Source organism: Mesoplodon densirostris, chromosome 1, assembly GCF_025265405.1.
Source record: "Mesoplodon densirostris isolate mMesDen1 chromosome 1, mMesDen1 primary haplotype, whole genome shotgun sequence".
NCBI lineage: Eukaryota > Metazoa > Chordata > Mammalia > Artiodactyla > Ziphiidae > Mesoplodon > Mesoplodon densirostris.
In genome coordinates, this window is record NC_082661.1 from 93083229 (window position 1) to 93102594 (window position 19366).

At 35.2% G+C, this 19366-nt stretch overlaps 1 protein-coding gene across 2 annotated transcripts in view; it reads left to right on the forward strand.

Moving 5' to 3' along the window:
* The window catches only part of HSPA4L (heat shock protein family A (Hsp70) member 4 like), a 54874-nt gene extending 38275 nt beyond the window's left edge, over positions 1–16599 (forward strand). Inside the window, exons 15-20 of one of the 2 annotated variants that reach the window (XR_009533153.1) lie at positions 1117–1242; positions 1541–1648; positions 4075–4194; positions 8600–8761; positions 12009–14836; positions 15074–16599. Coding sequence is in view for 1 of the 2 variants with exons in the window: in XM_060105791.1 (XP_059961774.1) it covers positions 1117–1242; positions 1541–1648; positions 4075–4194; positions 8600–8761; positions 12009–12200 (708 nt within the window). In the remaining variant the exon portion in view is untranslated. Of the gene's footprint in view, positions 1–1116; positions 1243–1540; positions 1649–4074; positions 4195–8599; positions 8762–12008; positions 15018–15073 lie in introns of those variants that run through there. The other variant, XM_060105791.1, reaches the window with a different exon arrangement.
* The last annotated feature ends 2767 nt before the right edge of the window (positions 16600–19366 follow it).

The following is a 19366-nucleotide window of genomic DNA, read 5'->3' on the forward strand; positions in this document are numbered from 1 at the left end:
CCCTGCATTCTAAGGCAGATTCTTTACCACTGGACCACCAGGGGAGTCCCACCATTGCCACTATCTTTTCCAAAACCTTTTCATCACCCCAAACCGAAACTGTAACCATTAAGTAATAACTCTCATTCCTCCCTTCCCTCAACCCCCAGTAAACCAATCTATCAATACTTTCTGTCTCTATGAATTTGGTAGATAACTCATATAAATGTAATCATAGAATATTTGTCCTTTTGTGTCTGGCTTATTTCACTCAGCATAATGTTTTCAAGGTTTATCCACTTTGTAACATGTATCAGAGCTTTATTTCTTTTTATAGTAGAGTAATATTCCATTTTGTATATATACATTTTATTTATCCATTCATCTGTTACAGATCAAGTGATTTGTTTCCACCTTTTGGCTATTGTGAATAATGCTGCAGTGAACATTGGCATACAAATAACTGTTTGAGTTCCTGCTTTCAATTTTTTGGTTATATACCTAGGAGTGAAATTGCTGGGTCATAGTGTAATTCTTTTTTTTTTTAGAATTTATTTATTTTTTTATTTATTTTTGGCTGTGTTGGGTCTTTGTTGGTGCGCACAGGCCTTCTCCAGTTGCGGTGAGTGGGGGCCCCTCCTTGCCACAGTGCAGGGGCCCCTCACTGCAGTGACTTCTCCTGCTGCGAAGCACGGGCTCCAGGTGTGCAGGCTTCAGCAGTTGTGGCACATGGACTCAGTAGTTGTGGCTCGGGGGCTCTAGACTGCAGGCCCAGTAGTTGTGGCACATGGGCCCAGCTGCTCCAGTGTGTGGGATCTTCCCAGACCAAGGCTTGAACCTGTGTCCCCTGCATTGGCAGGCAAACTCGCAACCACTAGGCCACCAGGGAAGCCCCATATTGTAATTCTTTGTTTAGCTTCTTTAGGAGCCACCAAACTGTTTTTTCCTAAGCTGCAGTATTTTACATTCCCAACAGCAACGTATAAGGGTTTCAAGTTCTCCAAATCATCACCAACACTTATGTTCCATTTCTTCGATTATAGTCATCCTAGTAGGTGTGAAGTGGTATTTCATTGCAGTTTTGGTTTGTATTTCCCTAGTGTTTTCATGGCAGCTAATCTGAAACTTTTTGAATAGGGGAAGATGATAATGCAGGACAAATTAGAGAAAGAAAGAAATGATGCGAAGAATGCTGTTGAAGAATATGTATATGATTTTAGGGACAAGCTTGGCACTGTCTATGAAAAATTCATCACTCAAGAAGTAAGTCTAAGTTTCGTAGTTTTTTATGAGAACTATTTAAATATTTGCTTGAGAATGCTAATACGAATTATGTAAATAAATGTACCAAATGTGTGATTGTTGTCAGTCTTTTTGAGCACATTTAGGAATGGTTCTTAGTTATTTTTCCAAATTACAGAAGGCTGGTGAGAAAGATGTTTATAAATAAAAAGTCAGAAAAAAATAATTTTTTACACTTGAAAAACATTTTGTCCTTCCTTGATCACTTTTATTTCTAAGGAGAGCATTTTCAATCAGTATCTCTTAAATGTGTAACTAGGACTTGAGAAAACTGTCTGCAATATTGGAAGGCACAGAAAATTGGCTTTATGAAGAAGGAGAGGACCAAGCTAAACAGATTTATGTGGATAAGCTTCAAGAACTAAAGGTAAACTTTTTAAAGTCCATGTTAGTGTTGAACAGAACATTAAGTTGTCCTAAAAATTATGGTGTAAGGGCACAGTTATGTGTTTAATAAATATATAAGAAATTACTAGGGCAGGTATGTGTAAGAGGAAGTGTTCTCTGAATTTGAGAGGTGAGTAATGCTACATGATAACTGAAATTAAATAATGTATAATCATATTTGTCTATCATGATACTCAGATATAAAAATTTAGCAGATTACCAGAGTGTTAATATTACTTTCATACAAGCCGTATGTTTCTGAGATGTCATTAAGAAGTGATTTGTCAACCTGACCCCTTATCCATTAAAGGAGTTACCCTTGCTCTGCTTCTTTCCCCCTTGACTGCTCTGAGTTTGAGGAGTAATACACTGCCCTTTCGTATTTTCACATTGTAACTAATGTGAAATTAGTGGGACACCAGGCCAGCAAAGAACTTCAGAAATAGTACCCCTGATCTTCAGTGTCCTTTTACAAAGAAATAAGGTTACAAAGAAATAAGGAGATGTCCACCAGCTGCCCTTTTTCTACTAGGTCAGTGGTCTGACTTTAAGAAAGGACCACTATTACTCTTTTCCTCCTGCTTGCTACCCAGCGCTCCCCCCACACAGAAAAAAAAATGCTTTAAAAGGTTAGAAGTTCAGATTGGAAGGATGACAGGAAATTTTAGTCTTTCCTTCTTAGTGTGAATCATAGCAATGCTTTAATGTGCACATGAATTACCAGGGGCCCTTACTGAAAAGCAAATTATGGTTCAGTATATCTGAGTTGGGCCCATGATTCTGCACTTTTTAATAAGCTTCTGGGAGATTCTGATGCTGCTGGTCCCTGAACCATTCTTTGAGTAGCAAGTGAATACACAGATGCTAAGTGATGACATTAATAAGGACCTCTAGCGTACAGGAAAAGGAAGCCCTTTAGGGATTGGCGGCGGCTGTGTGTGCAAACTAAGTTACTTAAAAGCAAAAGAAGTTAATACCTTGCAAAAATTACCTTCATGCCAATAAATTACTTTCAAAGGGAATAATTAAAAAGCAATTTGAAAACCTAAGCTTATGAATGCAAAACTAGCTTTACTAGCTTTATTTTATCTTGGTGGTTTTTACTCCCCATCTCCCTAAAATATATATACTTGGGGCTGGAGGAGCAAACCAAGCAGCTGAGGCTAATAGAAATAACTGAAAAGCCCAGCACCCCCCAGAATGGATTATTTCGCTTCAAATATATAAGTAACCATAGAAATCAATGTTATAGATGTTTTCACAGGCTTTACTGTTTTTTTGAGATAGCTTTTAGGAATTAAAATGCTTTCAAAAACATTAACAATAAAAAGTATAATGTGTAAAGAGACTAAATGCAATATGGTATCCTGGAACAGAAAAAGATGAAATCCACATAATCTGGAGTTCAGTTAATAGTAATACACCAGTGTTGGTTTCTTAGTTTTTTGTTTGTTTGTTTTTTTTTTGCGGTATGTGGGCCTCTCACTGCTGTGGCCTCTCCCGTTGCGGAGCACAGGCTCCGGACGCGCAGGCCCAGCGACCATGGCTTACGGGCCCAGCCGCTCCACGGCATGCAGGATCTTCACGGACCGGGGCACGAACCCGTGTCCCCTGCATCGGCAGGTGGACTCTCAACCACTGTGCCACCAGGGAAGCCCGGTTTCTTAGTTTTGACAAATGTACCACGAGGTATAAGATGTTAACATCAGAGAAAAGGTGCTTGGCTCTTTATTGTTTCCTTTGTAACTTTTCTGGAAACCTAAAATTGCTCTAAAATAAGCTGATTTTTATTTAAATATGTAAAGGATTTGAAATAAAATATTTGTTTTTCTAATGCATTCCCCTCCTCAGAGTTATAGGAGGCTGTTTTAAAATTTAGAAACTCCCTCCTACCAGGCACCTGGGGCAAGGGGCTGAGTGGGTTTTTTTGTTTTTAAGCACTATACTTAAAATACACATCCTAATCTAATGAATAAATATAACAAATAATATTCAATAGGTATTAAATATCAGGAAATCCCAGTAATCATGTTGCTTTTAGAGAGTTATATGCATTATAAATATTTCAAACCAAGTTTCAAATACATGAATTCTGCACGCAGTATATAGTCCTTATGGTTTTCTTAATGGTTTTATAGACTTTTAACACGTAACTTTAAAGTAATTAAAGCTTTTCTTTGGATTTGAGAGGAATCAAGAGGTAATCTTAATGAATGAGAAAAGATAGGCATTCCTGTGTAGGATTCAGTAAGCAAATAACCACTGGAACTCATCTCCATGTAGGAAAACAAGAGGGGACATATTTTAATCTGACCAGCTTTCTTTCCTATTCATCATTCTGTAAGGGCCCAATAAAAGTTGTTTTCTGTTAATAACTTTTTCTTTTTAAAAAACTTATGTTAACAGAAATATGGCCAGCCAATTCAAATGAGGTACATGGAACATGAAGAGAGACCAAAAGCTTTAAACGACTTGGGAAAAAAGATCCAACTTGTCATGAAAGTTATAGAAGCATACAGAAACAAGGTATTGAATTCATAAAGTAAACTGGTGATTATGATAATGTGTGTATTATGCAGAGAGGGTGGGGTAAATCTAAAAATTCTCAACTACAAAGCTATAGCAGTTGTTGCTACCAAATTCCAGAGACATTGTGCCCCAAACGTAAAACATTTTTTCTTTATTGTAAAATTATCAGTAAAGGATACTGATAATTTCAAATACAGTGCAGATATATGGCTTTAATCTTTTAAAATTCCCTAAAACTATATTATAAATTAATCCAGTGACCAAATTCATTGTTTTCTTCTTAGGGGTTTCATTATAGTGCAAAAGGTTTTTTTGGACCTTTTTTAATTTACAGGCCTCTTTGAAAATGGACTCTGCTAGCATTCATTTTGTCCCTTGGCCTCTTTTTCTTTTGGTTGCACTTTGTCTTCCAGTCTTTCAGTCATCTGTAACTCCCGTATCATTTATTGTTTTACATATGTGCCCAAATCTATCTTACTACCCTTAACCTTTCCACTGTTTTTCAGCCTGAAATGTTTAGTTATATAGATAATATCTCCATTTGGATGTAACAGTAAGATTTGACAAAATTAAGCTGATGATTTTTTCCCTCTAAATCAGAGGTTAGCAGACTTTTTCTTTAAATGAACAAATACTAAATATTTTAGGCTCTGTAGGCCTACCATCTCTATACAACTATCCAACTTTGCCATTGTAGTGCAAGAGCAAACACACAATGTGTAAAGGAATGGGCATGGCTGTGTTCCAAAATAACTTTATTTAAAAATTCAGCAGGTTGGATTTGGCCTGCAGGACAAGTTTGCTGACTCCTGTTTTAAATAGATATTCACTATAATTCCCCCAGGTTTTACCACTGATGTTAAAATTGCATCAGTGGGCTGGAGAGGCCAGCACCAGAAAGATTTAGGCAGGGTATTATCAGAGCTTACATTTATCAAGCACTTACTAAATTTTAGGCACTTTGCATGAATTATCTCACTTTATTCTCACAAGAATGTATTATGTAAGAGAATTGCAGTGCTTAAGCAAACTTGTCAAGGATTACACAGGTAGTTTAAGAGATGCAGTCAGGATAAAACCTAAGCAATCTGAAACATACAGACCCTTAACAACTATACTGCTTTTCACTACACAATGTGGAGGGTGATTACTTATTAGAAATAAAAGATTTGTAAATTCTGTAAAATAAAGAGTGCAATCCAGCCAACCTAAAAGAATAATCCAGGTACTGATTGTGAATGTGCCTGCCAATGTCAATGTCCATATAAGTACAAATAGAATGTAAGGATAATGGAAAAGTCAGAAGGAACAAGCAGACAAACACCAAGAATATTTCACATCTGGTATTGGAAGATCTGTATATAACTACTATAACCTAGTGTTCGCCAAGCTGTAGCAGTCTTCTTGAGGATGCAGGTTTAAAATATTATTCAAAGCAGGCAAGATTTCACTTATGCTCAAGAATTTTGAGTTACTATGTTCCAGGCTCTCTTCAAGGTGCTGGAACTACAGCATCAAACAAAACACTGAACTTGTTTTTAATATGCTTCAGTGGGAAGAGATAGACAATAAATGAGTTACTATGAAGTAGTCAGATGGTGATAAGGGCTATGGGAAAAGTAAGGGACTGCCATAGGTGGAGGAGATTTGTCAGAAACGCAGACTAATAAGATGACATCATGTGAGGGGAGAATTAAAGGAGGTGAGGGTTCAAGATATATGATAACTATAAAAAGAATGTCCTTAACAAAGGGAGAATAGCAGTTGCAAAGGGGAGAATGTGTTGGAGTAACAGTAAGGAAGCCAGTGTGGCTCAGAACAGTGTAGGGTGGGATTATCAGTTGCCAGATCATGAAGGGCCTAGTGGGCCATTATAAAAGTTTGGCTTTTACACTGAGATAGGAATCCACTGGAGGCTTTTGAGAAGAGAATTTTAAATTTTGACTTATCTTTTAAAGGCTACGGAAGCAGAGAGACTAGTTAAAACATTAGAATAACACAAGCAAGAAGCTACGAATCCCTGAACCCGGAGAGCGGAGGGGGAAGAAGTGGCTGGATTTCTGCTGCATATATTTTGAAGGCAGAGCTAATAAGATTCACTGATAGATTTTATGTAAATATAACAGAAAGAGGAGTCAAATGACTCCAAGGATTTTTGGCCTGCAAGGGTGAAATTGCCATTTACTGAGATGGGGAGAACTTGGAAGAGTAGGTGGGGAGGTAATCATGAGTTTGAAACAGAGGTAAATCGTTTCAAACATTACAAATAAGAATTCAAGTTGGAAGTTGGATAGAGTAGGGAGTTCAGGGAAGAGGTTCAGGCTAGAGATTTTTTTAAAAGCATGCAGGGGGCTTCCCTGGTGGCGTAGTGGTTGAGAGTCCCCCTGCCGATGCAGGGGACACGGGTTCGTGCCCCGGTCCGGGAAGATCCCACATGCCGTGGAGCGGCTGGGCCTGTGAGCCATGGCCGCTGAGCCTGCGCATCCGGAGCCTGTGCTCTGCAACAGGAGAGGCCACAACAGTGAAAGGTCTGCATACTGCAAAAAATAAAAAATAATTAATTAAATAAATAAATAAAGCATGCAGATAGAGGGATGAATGAGGAGGAGATCCTCTTTCTATATGTTGCATTGTCATTTCTTTCTGGTTTCGAGGCTGCCGGTCTAAATCATCCCATCTTAGATCGTTGCCTACATGTGACAGCTGCAGTTGTCTTTCAGACAAAATTTTATTATGTATTGGGTTGGTCAAAAGCTTCATTCGGTTTTTTCTGTAAGATGGCTCTACTAGCGCTTAGTTGTCTTAAACTTCATTCAAAACAATTTTATTAGATTGTATTTTGACAGCTGTCATATCAGCGTGCATTTTAAAAACAACATCAAAATTGGTGAATTTTGGGTAGCCATTTTAATAATGAAGATGGAAGAAAAAAAGCAACATTTTCGGCATATTATGCTTTATTATTTCAAGCAAAGTAAAAACGCAACTGAAAAACAAAAAAAGATTTGTGCAGTGTATGGAGAACGTGCTATGACTGAACAGACCTGTCAGTAGTGGTTTGTGAAGTTTCATGATGGACATTTCTCACTGGATGATGCTCCACAGTCAAGTAGACCAGTTGAAGTTGATAGCGATCAAATCGAGACATTGAGAACAATCAATGTTATACCACGTGGGAGATAGCCGACATACTCAAAATATACAAATCAAGTGTTGAAAATCATTTGCACCAGCTTGGTTATGTTAATCACTTTGATGTTTGGGTTCCACATAGGTTAAGCGAGAAAAACCTTCTTGACCATATTTCCGCACATGATTCTCTACTTAAGTGTAATGAAAACGTTTCATTTTTAAAACAAATTGTGAGGGGCAAAGAAAAGTTGATACTGTACAATAATGTGGAACAGAAGAGATCATGGGGCAAGCGAAATGAACCACCACCAACACCACCAAAGGCCGGGCTTCATCCAAAGAAAGTGATGTTGCATATATGGTGGGATTGGGAGGGAGTCCTCTATTATGAGTTCCTTCTGGAAAACCAAACAATTAATTCCAACAAGTACTGCCCCCAGTTAGACCAACTGAAAGCAGCACTCGATAGAAAGCGTCCGGAATTAGTCTACACAAAACGCATAATCTTCCATCAGGATAACCACGTGTTTCTTTGATGACCAGGCAAAAACTGTTACAGCTTGGCTGGGAGGTTCTGATTCATCTGCCATATTCACCAGATATTGCACCTTTGGATTTCCACTTATTTTGGTCTTTAAAAATTCTCTTAATAGAAAAAATTTCAATTCCCTGGAAGACTGTAAAAGGCACCTGGAACAGTTCTTTGCTCAAGAAGATAAAAAGTCTGGGGAAGATGGAATTATGACGTTGCCTGAAAAATGGCAGAAGGTAGTGGAACAAAAGGGTGAATGCGTTGTTCAGTGAAGCTCTTGGTGAACATGGAAAATGTGTCTTTTATTTTTACTTAAAAACCCAAGGCACTTTTTGGCCAACCCAGTAATTCTTGTCAACAACTTAAACATATTCTGTTGTACAGTCAGAATTTTCTGTCTAGCTTGCTATGTGCCTGCTTAACTTATTTTTCTTTACTCCCTGACAAATTTAAGTCTATGCGGCTTCTTTCTTGGCCAAGTACTACTTTTTCCTCTAATACTCTTCACCATTCTTTTCCAAACCTGACTTCTTCAGGCCTTTCCTTTTAAAACTCCATACTGATTTTTCTTTCTCCCAGTTTCTTCAGTTCTGTGTAGTCTGTAAATGGCTTCTTCACATGAGTATGTGTGAGGTATACACTCAATAAGAGTCTAACTCTTTTAAGCAGAAATTATCAATAAATTGGTGCTTATTGAAAAACCTGTTACATTAAGTAAAGTTTTTTTTTTCCTAACAGGATGAAAGGTACGATCATTTGGATCCTGCTGAAATGGAAAAAGCTGAAAAATATATCAGTGAAGCCATGAGTTGGCTGAACAGTAAGATGAATGCACAGAACAAACTAAGTCTCACTCAAGATCCTGTAGTGAAAGTTTCAGAAATAGTTGCAAAGTCAAAGGTAAGAAACTATAAACTTCTCTTTTTCGTGGGTTCAGTCACTAAACTTTTTTAATGGGAGCCATACTTTGAGAAATAATCAACTTGGCAGATGAATATAATATAGAAAAACAGGAATTTGAGGCTAATCTTTAATTTTGAGGAAAAAAAACATTCTAGGTGGGACATCTCTGTTCCTTGATTTAATTAGTCATATACACAAAGCTGTTTTTTAGATTTTAAGTGTAATACAGAATGAGGTAAAGCAATGTGACAACTCCAAATATGTCCGATTTTTCTAGGCTGTATAATACTTCTGAGCCTCCATTGTAAAACTGCAATATATGTTTGTCTTTGACATAGTTTGAAATGTGTAAAATTCCATGGTAAAATCTTACTTATGAGATAAACTTTCCAGTTTAAAAAACATTACTACTGAAAATGTCAAAGGTTATAGAAAACACTATGAAAAACACGGGGACAAACTTGATAATAAAGATCAGCATCTAAGTAGAAAAATGAGTAAAGACATCAGTAAAACAACTGACAAAGAAAGAAATACATATCCAATAAACATATGAAAAGGTGTTCATCTTCATTACTAATCTAAGAAATGCAAATCTCTTCTCTCTGATTTGGTTGTGTGTTTACATTCACAATCTTTGCCATAATTGCCAAAGGTGTGAAGGAATGGACGCTCTTCCTGAGCAACTTGGTTAAATTTGTTACCATTTTTCTGGGACATCATTTCAGAATATGTATAGAAATTTAAAATGAGTTTACCCTTTAATGCAGAAATCACAATTCTAGGAATTCATCTTAATTTGACTGTTGCATAAGTATATGCAGATAAATACCCTTGCTTATGATAGCAAAAAACTGGCAACAACCTAAATACCTATCAGTAAGAAACTAGATAAATAATTTGATGCATATTTCAATATTACAACACATTTCAACAATTAAATATAGTATTTAAGATATCAGAGGTAAATCTATTTAGATATATAGGTTTATACAACATATTGAATGAAAAAGGAAAGATAACTTTAGATTCTGTAATCTCACTGTATCAATTAGCATGTTCATAGATTTGTATGTTTGGAGATGTGTGTGTGCATGGACATACATCTAGGATGTTCACCAAAAGGTTAGTTATGTTAATCTATAGGAGATGGAATTTCAGGTGATTCTTTTTAATCTAGTTCAGTATGTCTGTAGGTATTTGATTCATTTTTAAAACAAAAACAGGTTTTAGGGTGTTTTTTTTTTTTTTTTTTTTTTTTTTTTTTTTCTTTTTGTGGTATGTGGGCCTCTCACTGTTGTGGCCTCTCCCGTTGCGGAGCACAGGCTCCGGATGCGCAGGCCCAGCGGCCATGGCTCACGGGCCCAGCCGCTCCGCGGCATATGGGATCCTCCCAGACCGGGGCACGAACCCGTATCCCCTGCATCGGCAGGCGGACTCTCAACCACTGCGCCACCAGGGAGGCCCTAGGGTGTTTTTAATTGGAGTATATTTGATTTACAATATCAGTTTCAAGTGTACACACAGTGATTAATGTTTTTATAGATTATACTTCAAAGTTATTATAAAATATTGGCTGTATTCCCTATGCTGTACAATGTATCCTTGTGGCTTATTTATTTTATACATATTAGTTTGTACCTCTTAATCCTCTACCCCTATCTTTGCCCTCTCCAGTTCCCTCTCCCCACTGGTAACCTCTAGTTTGTTTATATCTGTGAATCTATTTCTTTTTTGTTATATTCACTCATTTGCTCTATTTTTTAAATTCCACATGTAAGTAATAACATACAGTATTTGTCTTTCTCTATAAGCATAATACCTTCCATGTTGTTGCAAGCGGCAAATTGTCATTCTTTTTTTATGGCTGAGTAGTAATATTCCATTGTATATACGTGCCACATCTTCTTTGTCCGGTCATCTGTTGATGGACACTTAGGTTGCTTCTGTATCTTGGCTACTGTAAATAATGCTGCTAGGAACATTGGGATGCATGTATCTTTTCAAATTAGTATTTTCATTTTTTCTGGATATTTACCCAGAGGTAGAATTGCTGGATCATATGGTAATTCTATTTTTAGCTTTTTGAGGAACCTCCATACTGTTTTCTATAATGGCTGTACCAATTTACATTTCCACCAAATGTGTACCTAGGGTTCCCTTTTCTCCATATCCTTGCCAAAATTTGTTATTTGTATTCTTTTTGATGATAGCCATTCTGACAGGTGTGAGATATGTCATTGTGATTTGCATTTTTCTGATGATTAGTGATGTTGAGCAACTTTTCCTGTACCAAAACGGGTATTTTTTAAAATCATAAAACAATAAGAGTATTTTCCTTTTGAGAAAGTTTGGCAAAGAATCTATAGTAATTTACTCCTAATCAGATGAGATGCAGAGTGTGATAAGAACAGTTTGCACTAAAACACTCCCCAAGGATATTACTTTCTATGTTTTCGTCCCTATCCCAATATCTGTGACACTGGTCTTGAAAGAACTTAAAGTGTTTCAGTAGCTTTATCTGAAATGGTCTTTTATTTCTGTGTAGAAAAAGCAAGGATATGGAAAATATACCTCTTTTAAATTATTAAGTTGAATTTACTTTCATGGCTTATTTTTCCTTGAACAGAAAAGGCTACTGAGCTGTTTTCAGAAAGTAAATAAAGTCAGTGTGTATATTTATGTAATTCCATTTATTAAAATTGTTTTTATGTAAATGTTGAGAAACTTTAATTTATGCAATAGGTATTACGTGATGTAATTTTCATAACAGAGCTCTCAGCATAATTTAAAGGAATGAATTAAAATTTATTCCTGGGAATTCCCTGGCGGACCAGTGGTGAGGACTCCGCGCTCTCACTGCCAAGAGCCCAGGTTCAATCCCTGGTCGGGGAGCTAAGATGTCACATGCTGCATAGTGCAGCCAAAAAAATAAATAAAATAAAAACCATTCCTTCCAAAATAAACTGTATTCAAATTATGAGGAAAAAATTTTAGGAACAGTAAATACAGAATGTATTATTAAAGGCTGAATAGTTTCTTATCACCCCTGACAAACACTAGCCGAGAAGGTAAATCCTTCATTAAGGTAGTTTAAGAATTAGTTGGTTATCTAGCTGAGCCAACAGCTATTCAGGAATGTGGAATTATGTGGAAATTTAGAAGGTTAATGTGGACTTTAGAATGTTAATGGTAACTTGTTATATAATATTTTTAATATAATCAATTTTCTTCATGTCTTTAGGAACTGGATCATTTCTGTAACCCCATAATTTATAAGCCCAAACCAAAAGTAGAGGTTGCTGAAGACAAGGCAAAAGCTAATAGTGAACACAACGGACCAGTGGATGGACAGAGTGGGACTGAAACTAAACCAGATACAACAAAAGACAGCACACAGCATACTAAATCTTCTGGAGAGATGGAAGTGGACTAAGTCTTAATTTCACCTTCACGTAATTCAAACAGTGCAAGTAACCACAGGGTCCATTCTTCTTCTTTTACATCTGGTACACACAACAGATGTTTAGTTGTTCTTAACCCACTTTTTGTCATTTGTTTTTTGGAGTAGTTTTGAAAAGTGTTTTATATTGAGTGCACCTCTGTTCATTTCCATTGCTGCTTAATGTGAAGCTTTAGCTGAATATACATTAACAAGTCAGTTTAAGCTTTCCTAATATATTTTATGTCAAACATGCAAGATTGATAAGTAGTTGGCAACCTTATTTAAAGCTTCTACTTGGATAAACCTCAGCTCTTTTGTTCAGGAAAGGATAATATATTGTGCTACTGTTGAAGAAGCATAGATTTAATTGCATCATTATTTTGAAAAACAAATATTGAAACTGATGCGGTTTAAAGCCACCAAGTCACTGACCTTTTTCTAGTTATGGTATTGTTATAATTTAAATATTAAAACAAGAGGTTCCTTGACAAATTAGTCCATCTCGTTGGTGTGCCGTGAGAACTTCAAAACTTTTTCATCATATAAATGAACTAAATCACACATTGAAATGGAAAATGCACAATTTTATGTTAAGATGACACCAGCAGTTAGCTTCATTAGTCATGTGGATTGATGTTTCTCAGAGTAATTCAGTGTCTTTAGCACTTGAAACTTCTGATCTACTTGTCCTGAAGACCAGCTGCTGCTAAAGTGATGCTGGCCCCAAAATGATGAAGCATTTTTGATGAAAATACCTTCATGTTAAGGGGGAAATGCTGTTGACCTACTCAGACATGCATCTGTGATGTTGATAACCTTGTTTTAGTTTTAATAGTTGTTTTGGTCTTCTTAATTGATTTTGTTAATGTGTTAACAGAGGGCAGGGAGAAACGGCACAATGTGTATTGCATTATATACATTTATCACTGATTTACTTAATGTTAACATATAAACACTAAATAAGCAGTAATACTTGAAAAGAAGCACTTATAACATAGGTCTTAGGAAATACTGCTTGTAATAAACTTAACTGTGTTACACATCAACAGGCAAAATATAGAATGTTACATAGTGTAATATGATATGGTGTGATTAAATTATAGTTCCTGCTGTTACGTTACCTGTTCAGACCTTGGCTCCAGTTTTGGTGCTTCATATATAAATTATATGGGTTGAGGGGCTGTGAAATTAAGATATTTTAAAGACTTAATCTGTGCTTCATCACCAGACTTGTTCACACTGTTCAGTTCTGTGCAGAAGCTTGATATGGGAGCAGAATGAAATGACTTTTCAACCTACAAGAAAAAGAAGCATAGACAATGCATGGGCACTTGTGTTCTTAATGCCAACCAACTAGATTGACATAGGTTAAAATTTTGAAAGGCTCAGTCTTCCCCAAAGCTACATCATCTTTATATTAAGAATTAAAAAAAAATTAATATGGACTTTTCTTAATAAAAATTGAGAATTTAATATCTTTAGGGATAGTCGTTACTTCTCACAACTAGTTCTCTAAGAGAGATTCTGTTTCTACAATGTAGTCTGCACTGAAAGGAAAATATGGAGCAGTGCATTTTGCAGGGATTTTTATTCATCCTTTTTGAGGGAGATATCCCTTTTTTGCATTAAAAAATCATATAGACCCAATATATTTTTTAATGTTTTCAAACTAATGAAGTAATTATATCCATTAGTAATGATGAAATACATTTTTAAAAGCATGTTTGTTACTTTTCGTTTGTATGTTGAATATATAGGTTCACTTCAGTAAGAGCATAAAAGTTATGAAAGGGAATATATAACAGTACACATAGGGAGTTCACAGCTTTTTCTTAAGAAGAAAATCTCCACCCATTTTGTTAGGAGCTGTACTTCCAAAACTAATTGGGAATATGTGGGAGCAAACCTTTCTGCATCTGAATTGTGTAGTACATCCTGACATTTTCCAGTTCCGTAAGTCAGTTTATATAGTTCTGTGTTTTAGTCAGAATTATAACATTCCAATTCCTGCAGTCATGTAACACTTCATTTAATAAGTTAATTATATCCAAAGATAATATGTATGCTTTTCCTACCCATTTATTCAACTTAAATGATTTTCAAAAGCCCTTAACCTTATAATTATTTATTGAATACAGTAATAAAAATGTTCTCCTTAATTTAGTTTTGGGTAGAAGGCATGGGCTCAGTTTAATTTTAATCTGTATGAAATATGCAGTGCTTAGATGAAAAAGATCTTTTTTCAAAATAAAAAGCCACTATTTTAGAAGTTATTTTTAAAAATACATTGCAAAATAGGATGCTTTCCTGTAGTAAGCAAATAAGAACTAAGTATGTAGGAAATGATTAATAGGATTAATAGGAAATGATTAATCTAACGTATTAATCTAATACACTACGACTCTGGAAAAGTGTAAATTATTTGGTTTTAGAAATCAACTCCTGATAGCCAATCACGTGGTGATTTTAAAAACAAAGATCGCTAAATAATATAACAAAAGAAAGTCTTCGATGTTTTAATTCCTTAGCAATATACAGAATACTTAAGTTTTAAAACAACTGTTGATACAAACAGCACACCAAAGAATGAGGCTATTGGAATAACAGATAATCTCAATTTTAAAAAGGTAAAAATTAGGGCCTCCCTGGTGGCGCAAGTGGTTGAGAGTCCGCCTGCCGATGCAGGGGATACGGGTTCGTGCCCCGGTCTGGGAGGATCCCATATGCCGCGGAGCGGCTGGGCCCGTGAGCCATGGCCGCTGAGCCTGCGCGTCCGGAGCCTGCGCGTCCGGAGCCTGTGCTCCGCAACGGGGGAGGCCACAACAGTGAGAGGCCCGCATACCGCAAAAAAAAAAAAAAAAAAGGTAAAAATTAGACTTTAAGAAGAAATAAAGATGTCTTAGACTTTGGGGGGTCAATTTTTAGTATACTTATGATTATATTTCCTAGCTAGAAGTCTTTAAAGTGAATTTGGGGGATCAATTGTCAATATAATAAACTGATATGTTAAAACAGTTTATCCAAATTAGCACAGCTTCAACTGTTTTGAAAGACTATATTTAAAGATAATAGACATTTGAATACAGTGATCAGTTGACCCAAAACAGATTTAACCATCCCTCCGTTTTCATAAATTTGAATTGTAATACTAGGCCTACAAACATTCCCATTAGGATTTTGTTTTGTTTTTAATAGTTGGTATTTGGTAGTCCACAACAATTAAAGTCTTGGCATTAACTTTACATATATCATAGATTTAGAAGTGATAGAAAAATATAACTTCATGTTTCTCAACTTTTAGAATCTGACAACAAAAAAACTTCAGTTCTAAAGTAGATGTTATTTTGTGGTTAGACTTCAGAACTTCTAAGTGGAATCTGGTTTTGTGATAGTGGATTCTGTAAAACTTAATGAGAGGCATTATCTAATTGTATTGATACATCAGTATTTAAAATCTGATGGCATTGATTAAAGTCAGCCACTGATGACTTTTCAAATGACACAGGTATAAGGATGCTTATAAAGTCTGAGTCTAATGTTTTATTATCCTCTTAACTACAGTATGTTTTATAACTATCAGTCATTTACCAAACTAATCTTCTTAGTCAATTTCAGAAGAGACAGACTTTTTGATCAAAAAAGAGAAAACAGTTTTAAAAGTACCTTTTTTTTTGTCAAGGTTAAGCCAAAGTATAATTTTAAAACAACTTCCAGGAAGCACATAATCTTTTCTTTTGATAAAAAGTAATAAAATTTAATGCAGATCAAGACCAGGTCTTTAACCAAAACAACCAAAAGCTTTAGTTATTTTACTTTCACATCTCTAATACACAGTAAACTAAAATTAATATTCTTCCATATACTCATGTTTCCTAACCAAACAGCTCTGGGTTTATAATATAGCCAGATGTCTTAAGTTTTTTTTCCCTTGTTAAATTCAAGGGTAATTGTTTCATACAATAACAGGGTACCTGTTTTAGAGTATTAACAAACTGCTTAGAAGAAAAACCCCTAAATGTGTATGGCAGTAGTCAGTACCTATAGGTGGTAATGGCTCTTTCACCTTCCAGATCTCTAGGGGTACCTCTAGCATATTGTTGGAGTAAGCATTAAGAGAAAAGGCATGTCTGTTAAGATACATTATTAAATAACTTGAAGCTTTCAAGTCAAAGAAAGAAAACTAATAATTGAATCAGGAACATTTGACTTAGTCTGTCAGGCAGGTGTCAAAATCCATATCAACAACAACAACAAAAATAAATGGTAATGATCTTTGCTTTGGAATCTCTAATTTACGTCATGTCCTAGGTCACATGATGAGTATTAGGGAAGTGTATTGATTACCCATCCTATAAAGAGATTAGTGAACTTCAACATGTTTTAGATAGTTTAATTGCATTATAGTATATACACTATAAATGGAAATTATCTTAGTCTTTCCTGTTATCTTGTTTTATCTCTCAGTTCTGGACTCTTAAATAATCATTATATTTCTCTCAATTATATTTTGTTTTATTTTGGATTATTCTTTAAGTCTTTTATTTCATGGATTTAAAAAAATACTTTTACGATCACTTCGATAGCTAATTTTATTACCTGTCTTCTTTTTACTTTAAAACCATATCTTACTGTTAAGAATTTTTTGACTCTTAAATTTATACTTGAAAAGCCATCTTATAAGTTTCCATATGTAATTTCTCTAAAATTTAATAGTGGCTTAATAGATTTTTTCATATTCTGGCCTTTGAATACTTTTAAGTAGTTCTAGACCAAAAGAGGTCAATTTTGTGAGTACTGTGTATTAAGTAACCAACGTCCCTCATTTTTAATCCAGATATCAATGTAACAAAATGGGTCAGAAATTCAAAATAGTTGTTAAAGATCAGACAACTTCAATTCTTTGCTGCTTTCTGACTACATACATGTGTTGTGCATCCTCCTTGTTTTTTTTCAGAATTTCTTAATTTTTTTGCTTCCAAGACCTTGAGTTAACATGCTCTTGAAATCATATGGACCCACCCAGAATGTAGATGTAAAAATGTAATTAGAAATGGAGAGCTAAGCAAAGGAAACTTTAAAGTGTTGTGGTTTCTTCCCCTGAAATAATACTTTTATGGCTTAGTGTCTTGGAAGGAGACTCATATTAAAAGTAAAAAATGTTATATTTGGCAGGATGAAGCCATTGTTGTTTAATACAGAAGCAGATTTTTAATGAAGTTACTGAATTGTTTAGTACTAAAATGGCATTCAAGTCATTTTTCCTTTCTCCAACCATTATTAAAATAATTTATACACATAGTGACTCTGACTCCAGTCATTAGTATAAAATACCTTCTGGCAGTTTAGTACCTACTAGCTAATTTTTTTTTTTTAAGAAAACTACTGCATTTGATTTCTCAATTTCCCAGTTTGTTTTTAGCACAGAGTGACCACTGCAATGCAGAAAATCATAATCAAGTGTGATGTGTCTATAAACTGCATATAACAGTTTCAATAAGCAGACATGAGAATGGTTTGTGATGTTAAGTCGGAAATGTTATATACGACACTAATATATACGTGGCATACAATTTTGGTTCACAAACATTTATAAAATGTTTACATTTCACAGAATCAAAGTATATAAAACATTTTACATGTATATAAAATGGCATCTTCATACTAGTGAACAAATAGCAATTGATAAATGCATTTCATTTTTGGATGGCAAGTGCACATTGTCAAGAAGTTATGTAATTATAAATATACTTATCTACTTACTCTTTGAACCATGAGTTTTACACACCTGAGGCTTAATGTTCACATAGTGAACTTCACTGACTTAGTGGTTTGTGGACAGGTCATCAGAGTCATTTACATAAATTTGCTTGGCAGTGAGGGTTCTGAGTAAATTGGCAAACTTTTTAAACCATCAAATGATAAAGATTCTGAAAACTACAATAGTAGTTTGCTGATACTGTGTTGTCAGCGAATAACTTAACTTTATATTAGAAGAGAAAATCTAGAGGTAAATGAACTAGACTTCAGAAATTTTCAGTACACAAAGAGGAGCTCCCTGCTCAAGTTTCTCCTAAACTCTTTTTGAGAATTGCTATTCCAGTTGAAAATGTGCCAAATAGCATGTTGGGATAAGAAAACAACTGAGGTCCCCTGGTCTAGATTACAGCATTTGGTGCTTAATCTTCTAGTGCTTGAACAATTTGTGAGAATAAGAAGAATAATAAATCCTCAACTCAGAAAAATATTTATACCCCCATTTACTTTTCCAATGAAATGGAAATGAATACTTTCAAAGTCTAGAAGGCTGAACAATTGGCAGTTCATTCCTGTTCATCTTATCCTGATTTGGGGGAGAACTGGAGAGGATTTTGCTCTTTTTTTTTTTTTTTTTTAAACCCACAATCCCTAGTGATTAAACAGCAAAGAGTTGATAACATTCCCGAGGTGAAGAAGGAATGTCCATTGACTGTAAGTACCTCCTAATACTTTATCCTCAAGCTCTCCCCTCTGCTGAAAGGTAAAGAAATCGGTTCAGGATGGTTCATGCATCCTGCAAATGCCAAAAGGCAATTTGAAGCAGTTCTGTTGAGCAGCATTTCCTTACTTTTCTTCACAATTACATTTGGTCTCCTGTTTAACCTCACTGAAAAGGATTTGTGCATTGGTTTTAGACATAACAAGATTCACGTTAAATTAAGAACAAATAACTAGGAATTGGTAGTAAAGAATATTAACCCTATTGAAGGCAAAGAGAAGCAAAGAACAAGAGAAATAAAGTAACAGAAATCCAAATATCAGTAGTTATGGCAACGTAAGTACCATAAACTTAGCAGTTTAAGAACTATGTGTAGTGTTTACAAATACACTTCTTAAACATAATGATGTAATAGTTGAAAGTAAATTAATGAAAAAATATAAGAAAATGCCAATCAAAAGAAGCTTATTAATCAGATTAAGTTTCCTTTACAGTGGGGAAAAAAGGGGGGGAGTATTGGTGTACAGAGCTTTAATAATGGTAGACCAATTCACCAGAAACATAACTCTGAAACAACAGCCTCTAAATATATAAAGTGATTTGACAACTACGAAAAGAAGTTTAGGCCCACAGTAACGGTGATAACTGGTAGTAGGCTATAAGTATAAAGAGAAATGAATAG